This window comes from Gallinula chloropus (genome assembly GCF_964237585.1).
Source record: "Gallinula chloropus genome assembly, chromosome: 13".
In the NCBI taxonomy this organism is placed as follows: domain Eukaryota; kingdom Metazoa; phylum Chordata; class Aves; order Gruiformes; family Rallidae; genus Gallinula; species Gallinula chloropus.
Window position 1 is genome coordinate 9,803,745 of NC_140098.1, and position 13,740 is coordinate 9,817,484.

At 39.0% G+C, this 13,740-nt stretch overlaps 1 protein-coding gene across 1 annotated transcript in view; it reads right to left on the reverse strand.

Annotated features, from left to right (window-relative positions):
• TOX3 (TOX high mobility group box family member 3) overlaps positions 1-13,740 on the reverse strand; it is a gene marked incomplete at its 5' end in the record, with an annotated part of 82,136 nt that overhangs the window by 16,210 nt on the left and 52,186 nt on the right. Inside the window, 2 exons of the mRNA XM_084270205.1 lie at positions 8,278-8,532; positions 12,479-12,544. Coding sequence (XP_084126331.1) covers positions 8,278-8,532; positions 12,479-12,544 — 321 coding nt within the window. The remainder of the gene's footprint in view (positions 1-8,277; positions 8,533-12,478; positions 12,545-13,740) is intronic.

Consider the following 13,740-nt stretch of genomic DNA (forward strand, 5'->3'; position numbering starts at 1 on the left):
TTGGAGGTGTAATTAATATCAGCAGTAATTAATGTCAGCAGTAGGGGGACAGTGTCACTAGATGATTTTAGAGGTCTTTTCCAACCTTAATCATTCTATGATACTATGATTCTAAGAAAGTGTGAACAAAAATTTTAAATTTAAAGTCACCTCTGTCAATTATTCCACAACAGCCCTCCACACACCCACAGGGGCTGCTACTGATGCTTTAGCATCACCTACTTCACAATTTGTTTATAACTGAATGTTGACACCACATTCTGAGAGGCATTTAGAAACAGATTCTCTGCTCCCTTCTCCCCAAGTATCTACCATACTTTAAAGCATATTGAATCACACTTGTTTTGGACAAGGTACCCAACAGCACGATCACAATACATGTGTGACTCAGATCACAGATCTGGGCTCTGATCTGACGAGTCTGTTGGCATGATGAGCTTCTCTCCAAATTAGCAGTACAAGCTTAGGTCTGCTGTATGCAAACAGCGAAGGCATACAGCAAACAAACCCTGGAGAGTTAACATTAAGTCCCAGAATGTCAGATAAATGCTGTTTGCAGTTTTGTTACAACCTCTGCAACTTCAGGTGCTTCAAGCTACCAAATCAAAGGCAGACTTCAAAGTCCTTATTATGCAGTAAGCAATGTGGGGAGAGACTGCAAGGAAGCATGACAACTAACAAACGTTATCAAAGGTAACAAAAACTGTGCAAAGAATTGGGGGGGTACAGCCTTGGAGGTTGCATGACATTTGTTTAAAAAATGCTTGAAGTGGTGGTACCTATGTTCAGGGGGTATTTTTTCTTGGGGTTCTTGGGGTGGGCGGGGTTTGTTTGAATCTTTGTTTTTAAAGCAAATCAGAAAAGTATGTCTCATTATCTTTTGCATTACAGAGCCAGTTTGGTGTTGTGTTGCTTGTTTTGGTTATTTCCATGTACCTGACAACACAGAATAATTTAACTTTACAGAGACTGAGCATGTCTTTACAGCTTGAGAACTTGACGTGGAAGCTGAGCATTGGGATAGCTGTCCAAGGGGAAACACAGATGCTAACCGCAGAGTATCATAAGAATTTCAAAGGAGGTTTCCCAATGACCCAAGGACCAGGGTGGCTGGACGCAACACAGGCTTTAGCAAGGTACAACACAGCCAGCCTCATTTGCCTGGCTTAAGAGAGCAGCACCTGATTTCAGAGTTTAAACCCAGGAGGCACGATAGTTTAAAGCCATGGCACAGGCTTAATGCACAGCTGGTGTCCACGGTCATATATCCGTGTCCCTTCTGAGCTCAGTTCTTAGGAATATCAGAGATTCAGCTTCCACTCCAATTCCTGACAGCTTCCCAGTGGGGTGTATCATTTTCCATGTATTCATATGGCACCTTGCAACATTTTCTGGAGCTGATGGATCTCGATTTAGGCATTATTAAGATAAGATGGCCACAGTCTTTTTTCCTGGATCATTCTGTCAACATTATTGTCTTTATCTTCTTAGGAGCAAAAGTCCCTCATGTATTTCAATAAGTAATAACTTGCCTAATTTTTTTTTTTTTTTTAAGCACCAATAGTACCTGCAATTCAGACAGGAGTCTTTGGGAACTGCTGTCACCATTTCTTATGGACAGGTCCCTTCTTCACGTTACTCTGAATTGCTGACTTTTGAAAAGAGTACCAGAAGGAATATGTTTCCTTCTCCAACCATAACAGCTCATTAACAGATGTCCCACTGTGCCAGTGCCAATGAGAAAGGAGGGAAGTGTGTGTGGATCAGAAAAGTGACTGCTATCCACACAGAGTATTACTGTGTCACTGAAGACATGAAAATCTGCACGTTATTAATACGGTTATCTAGTACACAATCAGGCTAGCACCAACTTCATATCATGTTAAAGTTGTAGCACGGAGCTCCTGTGCAGAAGCAACTGCTGACTGGTGCCTCCAGGGTTTCACTGCTGTCCTCCTTCCCCCGAGGCCCTGGGAGCTGTGACTAAAAAATGCACAATTACGTCATTATGTGTCAAATAAAACAAAACACCCCCCAACCCCCAAAATAGAGACACAAAAAAATTACTCTAATCAGCAATACATGCTGCTCAGATCTGCAGATAGAAGCCAGTCTGCCTCAGTGCTGAGCTGGCAATGCCACCGGAGCTACAAAATCCCAACCAAGTCCTTAAGGTCTAATTTTACAAAGAGTGTGCCACCATTCAAGAGGTTCTGTGTATGGCCAGATCTCACTGATGGGAGTCACCAGAGCATCATTAAATTTGGGTTCACTTAGTCTTGAGATTAATTTTTCTTGATACCACAAATTATTAGCAATAATTGGCAATAAGAGCTACCATTTCTGCAGGGAAAGGCCAATACAAACCAGACTGTGGGTCTAAAACAGTGTCTTGTAATCCAGGTAGTAATCAAAGAAAAAACTGAAATAAGAAAATTCTGAAGATAATCTTTCTTTCTAGTAAGAAAAGTTCCTACCTCCGTAAACAAATAAACTTCCAGAATTAGTTGTATGTTTGTATTAAAGATGATGATAACCATGTTCGTAACAATAACAAGGCCTTGTTTTAATAGACCGTTCCAGGCGTTAAACACATTAATGACCCATGAAATAACTGTTTCATCTGCAACACATTAAACAATGTTGTTATAACACTGTATTAATTGAAAACCTACTCCATTCTCTCTAGATAGGAGATTACAGCCTGGATATTAAAAGAGAGCTTAACAAATAAGTTTCTTTGTAAAGGAAAATTAAACATAGAAATTAGAGGCAGGCAGGTGGATAGTGAAATAACTGTCTTTTGCCAATTTAAAACCAACTTTTTTAGCTTCTATTCTTGTAATCTTCTGCTAATCTATTAATTTAATTAGCAATTTGGAAATTTAAATTACTAAACCAATTTAGGCCTTTAACTAAAAGGCATCACTGTTTTGAAACATTAATAATATTTCTGCTGCATGCAGCCTTTAATAAGCTCAAATTTGCAACTCAGGTCTTTAAAGACCCGTCATTGAGTTGCTGATTTAAAAAGTCTCTTCTTGAAATAAAAGCAATAGTCACCATCTCATCTTTCATACAAGCACAGTGCCACTCCTAAGCAGTAATGTAATTAAAGATGAGCATATTCCACTATGAATTAGCCTTATCTGTGCAGAATCCTGTACACACTGACAGCACTGCAACAATTATAAAATATAAACAGGCTCAAATCTTCATCAAATAGGAAACACATTTTTCTCTAGCAGCATAAGCAATATACAGAGCAATATATTTGAAATTATCAGGCTGTTTGTGTAACATCTGTACTTTTTGAATAAAAGAAAAAAATCGGGCTGAAAAGAGACAATTATTTTACTGTCTGTTTCTTAGATATCAGAGAGAGAATTTTGAAATTCATCAAAGCTAACCTTCTGTTATGTACAACAGGCTAAGCTGAAAAGAATGTTAACAAGTTCAATTTTCATTCAATCAGCACTACTGCTCTCTGAAATGTTTCATTGCAGGAAAGAAATAAAAATAATCTATATGGTAATTATGAGGATGAATCCCCCAGTAACTTTCAGCTACATGAAAGGTCAGTTCTATTCAAGATATTTTATCAGTCCCCTGCACATACTCCTGTCCTGTCATTTTAAATCTGAACAGCATTTTATTTTCCCATTTACAGCTACCTGCAGAATTAAGTACTTAAGCCAAATAAGAAAAAAAAAAAAAAAGAAGAAGAAAAAAAGAAATGTTGAATGCTGGCAAAGGCTATAATAGCATGGAGATAAATCGTTCAGCTGCTCTCTCTCAAGCCTCTGGGGCTGCAGATTTTTCTTCTCCTGGTGCACTGTGGGTATTCAAAACTTGTTCAACATGATTTCATTTCATTTCAGGCACTGCCTGAGAAAACTAAATTACAGAATCAATCATACAGAAGGTCAGAGTGAGACTTCATTACAAGTATTGCATGCTTGCATGAATATCTTTCATTTATGACTGACCCAATATGTCACAATAGCTGTCTAGTAAAAATAATCCACTTTCTGAAATTGATGTACTACTGATGTCAATGCTACTCAGCAGGCTGGGCAGATTATAGAGAGGTGTTAAAAAAAGGAACCCTCAGGAGCACAAGTTGTAGTTTTATAGAATTGCCACAGTTTGCAGATTAAAATATTTTTTCTGTGGTTAGCTCAACTGAAAATGGAGCATTAATATAAAATACTGAGGGTTGGTTTTTAATGAGGATATCGCTGTTGATTTCCTCTTATTTATATTCAAGTATTTATAGGGATAATATTTGCATCATGTAAATCCATGTGTTCTTTGAAGTCAAATGTACATCAGCACTCCATTTTTCAGTGACTCATTTTTGAGCATCAGGATTTCATTTGCATATTATTAAAATATGAAAATTAATCAAATTGCCTCCATTTTATCTCGTCTTTTTGTTGCTGTTGTCTGCTGTTAAATGTAGAAAAATGCTGTTAAGTAAGATAAATGTGTTGCATTTGTTGCCAATAATAATGAAGTTAATCAGCATTGTGACAAATTGTCACTCTTTCCATAGTGCCTGGATCCAGCTCCTGCATATCAGGAAAAGCTCCTACCTTGTTGTTAAGAGTACAAACAACTGTTAACTCATCAATACGAGATTTTAATAATTCCTAAACCACTTTTATTCTGAGAATAAATATCTTTCTTGCACTGTGAATGATTTTTTTTTTTCAATTCAATATAATAATACACAAAGAGTATGTTAAAAAGAGAATTATTTCTAGCTTGGTCTTCCTGTGGGAAATCTGCGAGATACTTGCAGAAGTATTACAAGGTAGGTAACCAACTCCATACCCTAAGGGAGACATAGGAGAACCTTGACATAACCTATTTTTAACCATGCCTCTGGCGATTCTGCATTCAAGTTTATAGGTGAACATGTCAGGTAGTACATAGAAAAAAAGCCAAAGACACACAGTATTAATCATAATTCTGTCCAAGCCCATTTTATTTTTTCAACATTTATGATTTAAAATCTCATGACATTTCTTCAAGGTGAAATTCTTCTACCGGACTTTTCAACAGGGTAGGACTACATTTATCTAAATTAAATATCGCTTATGGTAGAGCTCTCTAATGCTTCACAAGATAACCAATAAACTCAATGTTGTTCATATTAAAATAATTTAAGTTTGCATTCAGCTAAAGAAGCTTTAGTGATTAGCAATACACTATTAATGCAGCCTTTAAATAAGACTATCCTAGTATTGCTGGATGAGAACATTGTTCTGTAAGTGTATACGAACATCATAATTATTTTACAACCTCATCTTTAGTTCTTTCAGATATAGTAAATTCAATTGACCATGAAATGAAATTTCATAGTCAAAATGCCTCCTTTACATGTTTTTTATTGCTGCAATAAAGTTTTTATAGCTCCAAGGCAAGGTAATTCATGAAATGTCTAATTTAAAGATGAATTCTAATATTATTAATAAATATTTACCAGTTTAATAAAGTGCACATTTTTCACATAAAATATGATATAATGTTTTCATTTTCTATTTTTAAAATACAGATTAACTGCTGGAAAATTTGAGTACTAGGGAGAGCTATGTGAATTCAGGAGAAACCTATACAAGGACCCTCGTTCATGTTTTTAAACTACATGAAGCCACCCAGCATTTATGAGCAGAAGATGAAAAGACTACTGACTAAAATACAATGGCAGGGGTCACTCCACCGCACAGTATAAAGCAAATCAAGCAGTTGTGTCAAGTATCTGACATACAAACCTCCCTACGTGGCTCTTTCATACCAAATCATGCAATCCCTCATCAGTCCTCTGCAGCAGAACTACAGACAACTTCCCAAACCACACCTTTGACACAGCAGTCACCCCAGAAAATATCACTGGACTACTGGGATAAGAAGGCACAGGCTTCTCTAGAGCTCCTCTGTGACCTGTGCAGGAACAAATTCTTACCATGGAAGTCAATGTATGCCATGAATTTTATATCTAGGAAAAATGAAAGATGTAAAGCCCTTCATCCAGGGGAAGAAAGGATGAGAAAAGAGATATCTAACCAGGAGGCCTCTTCTGCTTGCAAATGTTAAGCCTTTACTCATGGAAAAATTGTATTTAGATCTTTCTAATACCTGAAGGGGCCTACAAGCAGTCTGGATAGGGACTGTTCATCAGGGAAACTGTAGTGACAGGACAAGAGGCAATGGGTTTAAACTGAGAGAGGGGAGAATTAGATCAGCTGTAAGGAAGAAATTCTTCCCTGCAAGGGTGGGGAGGCACTGGCACAGGCTGCCCAGAGAAGTTGTGGCTGCCCCTTCCCTGGCAATGGTCAAGGCCAGGTCAGATGGGGCTTTGGGCACCCTGGTCTGGTGGAGGGTGTCCCTTCCCATGGCAGGGGGGTGGAAATAGATGGGCTTTGAGGTCCCTTCCAACCCAAACCATTCTATGGTTCTATGAGTCAGGAAAGCATGTCAAATTAAAAGGTGAATCTGATACTTGGTCACATTGAGGGGACACTCATACATGCAACGCAAGACTGATCCAGACCGCGATATTTATAACATATTTCTGAACAAGTTTTGCTGATTCAGTATGCACACACTCTATTACTTTAGTTTTCAGACATAACATTCCTGATGCTCAGGTTTTATTAATCTTTTCCTCTTTGGTATTCATCCAACACACCCAGGGTATAAAAAACCCCATGCATAATGACATCGGAAAAGAAGTACCATAGCCTTCTGTGCCTGTTTCAGGCAGTCCCTGCTTTGTATCAATGGAATTACTGAATTCCGTACCTCCTCACTGAGCAGTTTGTGCTCAATTCTGTATTAGTGCTGGCTGCTCTTCATGACCGCCAATGAAATATTAAAATTTGCAAAGAAGCCAGCAGCCCGGAGAATTCCAGAGAAATATTTACTCCATGTTGATTTGTAAATCTTTAATTAATTTTGGTTCCCAGAATAATAAAAAAGAAAAAAAGATTTACATGAAATTATAAGATGACAACACAATGACCTTTATTACAGTCCAGCAGTAAATCTGTATTTTCACTTCAGCAAGTTTAGCAAGAGGTCCTATAAAACAGCTAATCAGAAAAAATATAGTAGATGTAAAATATCTGTTCAAGCTAAACACTCACCCTGTCTTCAATATGCCATACAGAAATTAATTCTAACTGTAGCCACTGAGTTTCAAATACAAAGTATGATAGACTGACTCAGAGCTGTGCAAGCACACAGCAGGGAGATCCCCCAAATCTGAAAGGGAAGTACAGCAAGAAAGAGGAAAAGGCCCCATAAACACAGCAAGATCACTGCCATACATAGATTTGGGAGAAGACTAAATGCAGCTTTGGTTTTGACAGACCTAATTAATGGGAATGCTTATTGGAATTAGCCTGAAAGTCCCCATCACTCAGCCTTGTCCCTCGGCTGGACCATCCCTGGGTCCAGACCCAACCTGCCCCAGCCCTTGTGGTCAACAAGAACAACAGCCAGAACGGCCCTTTTGTGGCCCTGTACTTCTGAGTATGGTCAAGGTAGTAGATCCCTATCACTTCTATCATGAGTTTAAAAAGAATAATCAATTCCCCTTTATAAAGATTTAGCCCATAGAATATAGGGAAATACATAGCTTTTTACTGCCAACATACCGTGCCCAGCTCCCTTTCTGAGCTACTCTCAATACTGCACCTCCAAAGCATTCTGATGGCTGTCAGATATGACTCCTATACTCAACACACAGACAAACAATTCCATCTAAACGCTGTAGTTCACCCTCGCCAACACGGTCTTTCAACTCTCGATACCAGAGTCAACTGCCTAACACATTTCTGAACTGCAGAAGCACGTGGGATGCACATGAGGCTTCCAAGTCCATTCCCAAAACTAAAATTCTGTGTTTATAAAGCCTGACCATTCTTCACAGGAGATCTGTTCGCACACAGTATAGCACTGCACTGTACGTTACAGCCAAGTTTATCTTCCTGAATCCACCAATATTAAACCCTAAACCATTTGCCAACTGCCTTAGGAACTGGATAATAGCACATCATTGGTTGCTGTGTAACACTGGCAACTCATGTCATCACTCACACAGAATACGCCTGTACATAACGCGCAACATCAGCAAAGGCTACAACAGCAAGAAATCATACAGGTCTTTGGAAAGGTCAATTAAAACTGGTAGATGACACAGATCTACATTACTGTGCCCTGACAGATGACATTAGGCAATGGAAACACACAAAGCACCAGACCTACCATATGCAATCCATTGCTGTGGATGACGCCGTCTTGCTCCATGAGATTTCGGGATATTGTAATAGAGGGAAGATCCAAGCTCTGAGGGGGAAACTGAGGTGTAAATTCATTTCCTTGCGCAGGCAGCTGGTCACCAAGGCCCTGAAAGGGCAGCAGTATATCTGCCATCCCCAGTGCTGGGTCTGACTCTGGTGGGGGGGTAATGGGTGGGATTTCAAACTCCTCATCCCCAAGGCTCGGCGTATGGAATGTCTGCTAGAAAAGGACAGAACAAGGCAAACTGTGTTAGGGCATGCTGGTCTAAGCACCCACCTTTGGACTAGCAGTCCAAGCCTTGTTTTGTTCTCAGATGCAAACTCTACACACAACAAAATTTTAAATTTCATATACTGAAGGGGCTTGTGGATCATTCTGATTAAAGATTTAAGTCCCATTATTATATGGCTTTAATGGAGTATCAGTATTAACAGTTTTTTAATGCGCAGTTAATTAGCAACATCTGTCTTTGTTGTTAGTCTGAATATCAGCTACATTGGATTTGGCTGTATAACAAATGCTGCTCCATTGATACGTTAGTAAAATAGCACAAACAGCTTACATTACTCTCATGCTTCATAAAATACTGACGATTTTGTAGCACACACACAACATTAATTCAGCACTGACCATTTCACATCTCCCGTTTCCTTTTTTATCCACTAATAAACAAGAAATATTATAATTCTGGTCTTTATTTCTTTTCTTTTCCAACCCGAACATACAAGGCGCCCTTGTAAACAAGGGTGGTAAACTGGAGGAGGCACCCGTAGAAAAGAGTGAGGGAGAGTGATTCCAGCAGCTTCCAGTGCTTTCTGAAGCAAGCCAGCTTTGTTTGAACAGTAGGTTTGTTACGAACTAAACACCTGTTAAGATGCCTTGAGCAAAACATTTAGTGCCAGTTATCTTCAGGGCCCGTGCGTGTTTGTACGTGTGCATGAGTCTGTCAAAGATAATCTTTATTCAAGTAGAGTCTGTATCTGGCTTCAACATTGCTGACTTTTATTTGGGAAACAAATGAGCTATGCTTATTCAAATTTCTTGTGAGTTAAATGAACTTTCATATATTATTTCAGGTCCACTGCTACTTAATAACAGAAATTCAGGCCTTGAAATTAGGCCATTTTAAGTGTACCCAAATCAGGGCTGTCTTGATCAAATTGGGCAGTTGGCAATCCTAAAACGGGCACTCTTGTCTTCTTCTGAACATGCAAGGCTGCTCTGGGATTTGTTTGTTTGCATTAGTTCAGGATTCAAGGGGGGGGGGGATTGTTTTATGTATTATTTACATTGTTTGAAAGAGTGACTTAATGCCAGTTAATTTAAAAATGATATGTTCAGTGAAAGATCTCATTAACTGCTGCAAATTGTCATCCTTCAAACTGTTAATGATGATATAAATTAATAACCGCTTGAGAGAAGATGGAAACTGAAACACAAGAAAAACCTTTGCTTGCATATAGAACCTGTCAGCTGTCATTATTGGTCTCACACCAGAAATGATGAGGTCCCAGACTGCTGCAGTCTGCAGTACCGTCAGTCTGCTGAGACTCTACCCATCTCGCTCGATCTGCAAGACTGTAACTTAATTCTGGATGTGAAAGCTGGGCCCGGATTAGGGAGACGTTTGACTTCCCTGCTGCTATATTACAAAAGGTGTGAATTTTTCTTCCCGCAGACCCCGTAGTTCAGAAACACAAAGGATGGATTGGCCAGGAGAAGTGGTTGGCTAATGAACATAACCCTATGGCTGCATTTGCAGTTATTTTGGCACTAATGTGGTCTAGTAACAGATGCAACTGTAATTTGTGACTCATTTGCTACCCCATTACTGCTTAATGAAATCTAACATATCACATTAACAATACGGATAAACACTCATTCTTGATATGTGGCATTTGGCTGTTTTCATTACCACTGTAATTAACACTTGAAATATTATTTCAATAAATATTTAAGGTGCTTTAAAATGGGTCGTAGTAATCATGACATAGAGACAGAAAACATAAAGCAAACGTGTGGCTTCTAAGCCTGAATGTGCTCTAAGATTACATTCTTAAGGCATTATTTACAGGAATAAAACGAGCTTCTGGCTCAGCAGTGCTCAGGCCCAAAATCACAGTGAGAAAGCTACATTCATGTTAATGCAAAACCACTATAATTAAATACATTGTAATGCCATAATTGCAAAGTTAGGTTCACGCTTTAATGCGAACACTAACACTTAATCATATTTTTATTCCTTGTTCAAGCAAAAGGGTTCAGTGAAATCAGTATTATTATAGTACATTTGAACCTCTCTTTACTTGACATATTTATGAGATAGCAGTAATTATAAGAACTGGATTTTATTTTTTCCCCCATCTAACAGAATAACTCTAAGACAGCTGTATAAATGTATAAAACAGCTAGATAATAATACGATATTTTACTTGGAAAAGTAGCATTCACATTAATACTTAGAGCTTACTGCAAATGGGAGAGTAAATCGATGAATGCCTTAACATTTTTTAAACGTGAATTTAATTCTCACAATATAACTCGCCCAAATATGTATTTAAAAAAACCCCAACCACACAAACCAAACACATAACGAACCTAAGAATGAGGATGAAACATGTAATCTAAGAAGAAAGAAAACCCTTTGGTGAAGTAGTCCTAAATCCAAATCACTGGGCTATTCAGTCTGCAAAAGAGCCTGAATAGTATGCAATTTGGGATTGCAGAAAGGTGCTGTTATGACCAAAAGATGGTATAATATTTGTGGGATTTATCTTACCAATCACGTTTTTTTAAAGTTATTAACTTTTCAAATATTTATATCTTACACATTTTTAAAAAAAACCACCACTGTGTGCATGGTTAAATGCCATCTGTACTGAAATGTTCAAAACATTTGTTCCTTTTGATAAAAATGCAAATCTGGAGAACTGTTGTATCAACATATAACAGCCAATGTCTGACACGGTGAATTATCACAGCTGGAATTAAATTGTCTCTGAACAGCTGCTGGCAGCAGAGCTTTCATCAATGTTTGATTCAAATGTAGGAAAGAAATTCTACAGAAAGAAACATCATGTTGTCATTACAGATGGGGTTTGTGTTCATTATCACAAATAACACTGGAGCTAGTGCCAAACAATATTCCCTTATCTAAGCAGTCTTGCTGGGTAAAAAGAGATGGTGACCATTGTATAAATGATTTATAAAATATGACTCTTAATTCTAACCTTCATGTTTATTGTTACACCTTTCTGCTTATTTTCTCCCAGCTCGCTTTTCTAAAGGCGAACAAGGCTGCCTGCGACTGAATCACCACTTACATGTGAAACCAAGGCTGCCCAGTTTTATAGCCTTCCCTCATGTTGGGAAGATCATTCACGGCACACACCCCACATCAGTACTTAGCTCCTGGTCTCCTTAGCGCTATGCACGTTACAACACAGTGCACGTCCCATCCTTCCCTTCGGAGTAAGAGCTGCTGGTTTTAGTGATGGGCAAAAGGTGTTCCTGCCTGGAGCTGGGGTCAATGTCAGCCCATTGACAGTCTATGAACCGGCTGTGAGGCGGCACCACTGTACCAAACACATGGAGACTGTATGACTGTTGCCATGCCCTTCTCTGCTTTCTGTTCGCAAAGGCAGCAATCAAATCTATCACCCTCCACAACCCAGCAGCCTCATCAGCCCTGCCCCAGGTTTGCTCCTGATCCTGGTCAGGAGTTGCCTTCATGGATCATGTACACTTCAGGCAACAAAGTTGGGTTTGGTTTTCTAACTTACATGAGCATTAAGGACGCAAATTAAAATGTTTGTATCTATAACAGAAATTAGCACATTAGATAGTAATGACTATTTCTAAGCTTCCTTTCAAAGCCTACACCTACTGTGCTTTTTATTTGTTTCCTTCTGTTTATAATTTTTTTTTCCATACATAAAGCAGATTTGTTTCTATTGACATGCTATGTAAGTAACAGCCTTATGGACAGCTAAATTGACTAGTAATGGAGAGCTGTCAGGTTATTTTCTTTCTCATTAAAGTCTTTATTTTGTGCTCCATAAAACACACAGAAATTCGGCACTTCACTCTTCATCCATTCGAAGTCTGTTAAATTATCACAGCAAACAGCAGAATATGAGCATAGATAAAAATGAAAAACATCTACCTCATTTGCAGCAAGAAATGCATTATTCGCTTCCGCCATGTTCATGTAGTTGTTATTGTTTCCAAACTGAAAGAAAAATAAATATTTGGATTTTAATGCATGCCACAATAAACTTTTCTTTACCCCATCACTGGCATAGGAAGTTTAAAAAAAGGAAAAAGGAGGCAAAACCAGCAAACAGGTAAGATGTGATTTTACAGATGTTCTTTGAAGTCAGAACTAGATTTGATTCAACATTATCATTATTATTATTACATACACCCTGCATCCCCAGGTCTGTTCATGGAAGTTATCCAAGGGTATATCTCTTCAACTTTCTTTGCCCATGTAGCACAGCCACATTCGTCAGAAAAGACCTTTTGACTCTACTACATCTTTCCTGACTCGCATTCTAATATTCCTGCAGATGACCCTGATGCAGAAGATTGCTGCAGCAGAATGTAGCTGGTGTACTACTATTCCAACAGACCTGGTTTGACCCAGAGGAAGGTCAATAAGGGGAAGAATAAGAATCTGCAGCATTGTTCCCAAATCCTATTCTTTCCACGAAACTCAGGAGCCAATCAATCCCCCTTTGTCTCTCCTTTATTCCAGTTGAGCTCCCGTGCCCCCACCGAACATTAATACCAGAAGATTTTGCAAATCAGAGAAGCTCTGTCACACTGAGACCTTCAGTTCTGTCCCAGGTGGAGAAGGCTGAATGCCCACTTGCTCCAGTAAGGTGCAACTCCTCTCACACACGAGTGACCTTAAAGGGTCCTCTCGGATGCCATTGAGTCAGTTCCTCCAAATTCTCCAGAATGACCATTTGTTGAACAAGATAAGTGCTCTTTCTTTTGCAGACTGAGCATAGAAACGAAAGAGATTATCAGCATTTGGCCAGCTGGCACTCAGTGTGCCTTATGCCCCAAAGAGTGCTTCCAAACACAGGTAGCCTGGTAACTGTTTCTTCACGTGTCCCCAGTGCAGACCAGTGTGCAGAGTCTTTGCTTCAAGGAACAGTCACCACACCTGTCATGCAGCTACCACTAAAACGTCGCATCTCAGGCTTTCACATTTTCACATTTCTATTATCAGGCCCGGTGCACTCTGCAAAGTGAGAGTATGAAATGAGAAGTCCTGTGCTGTCCCTGCAATGCCCTGCTGCATCGCTGATGCTAATGCCACACTAAGCATTCTTCCCATTTTTGAGCTCTGTAAAGCATTATTTTTTCAGGAAAGCTCTGTTTCACCCTGGACTTGCTGGACCACAACAGCAACCA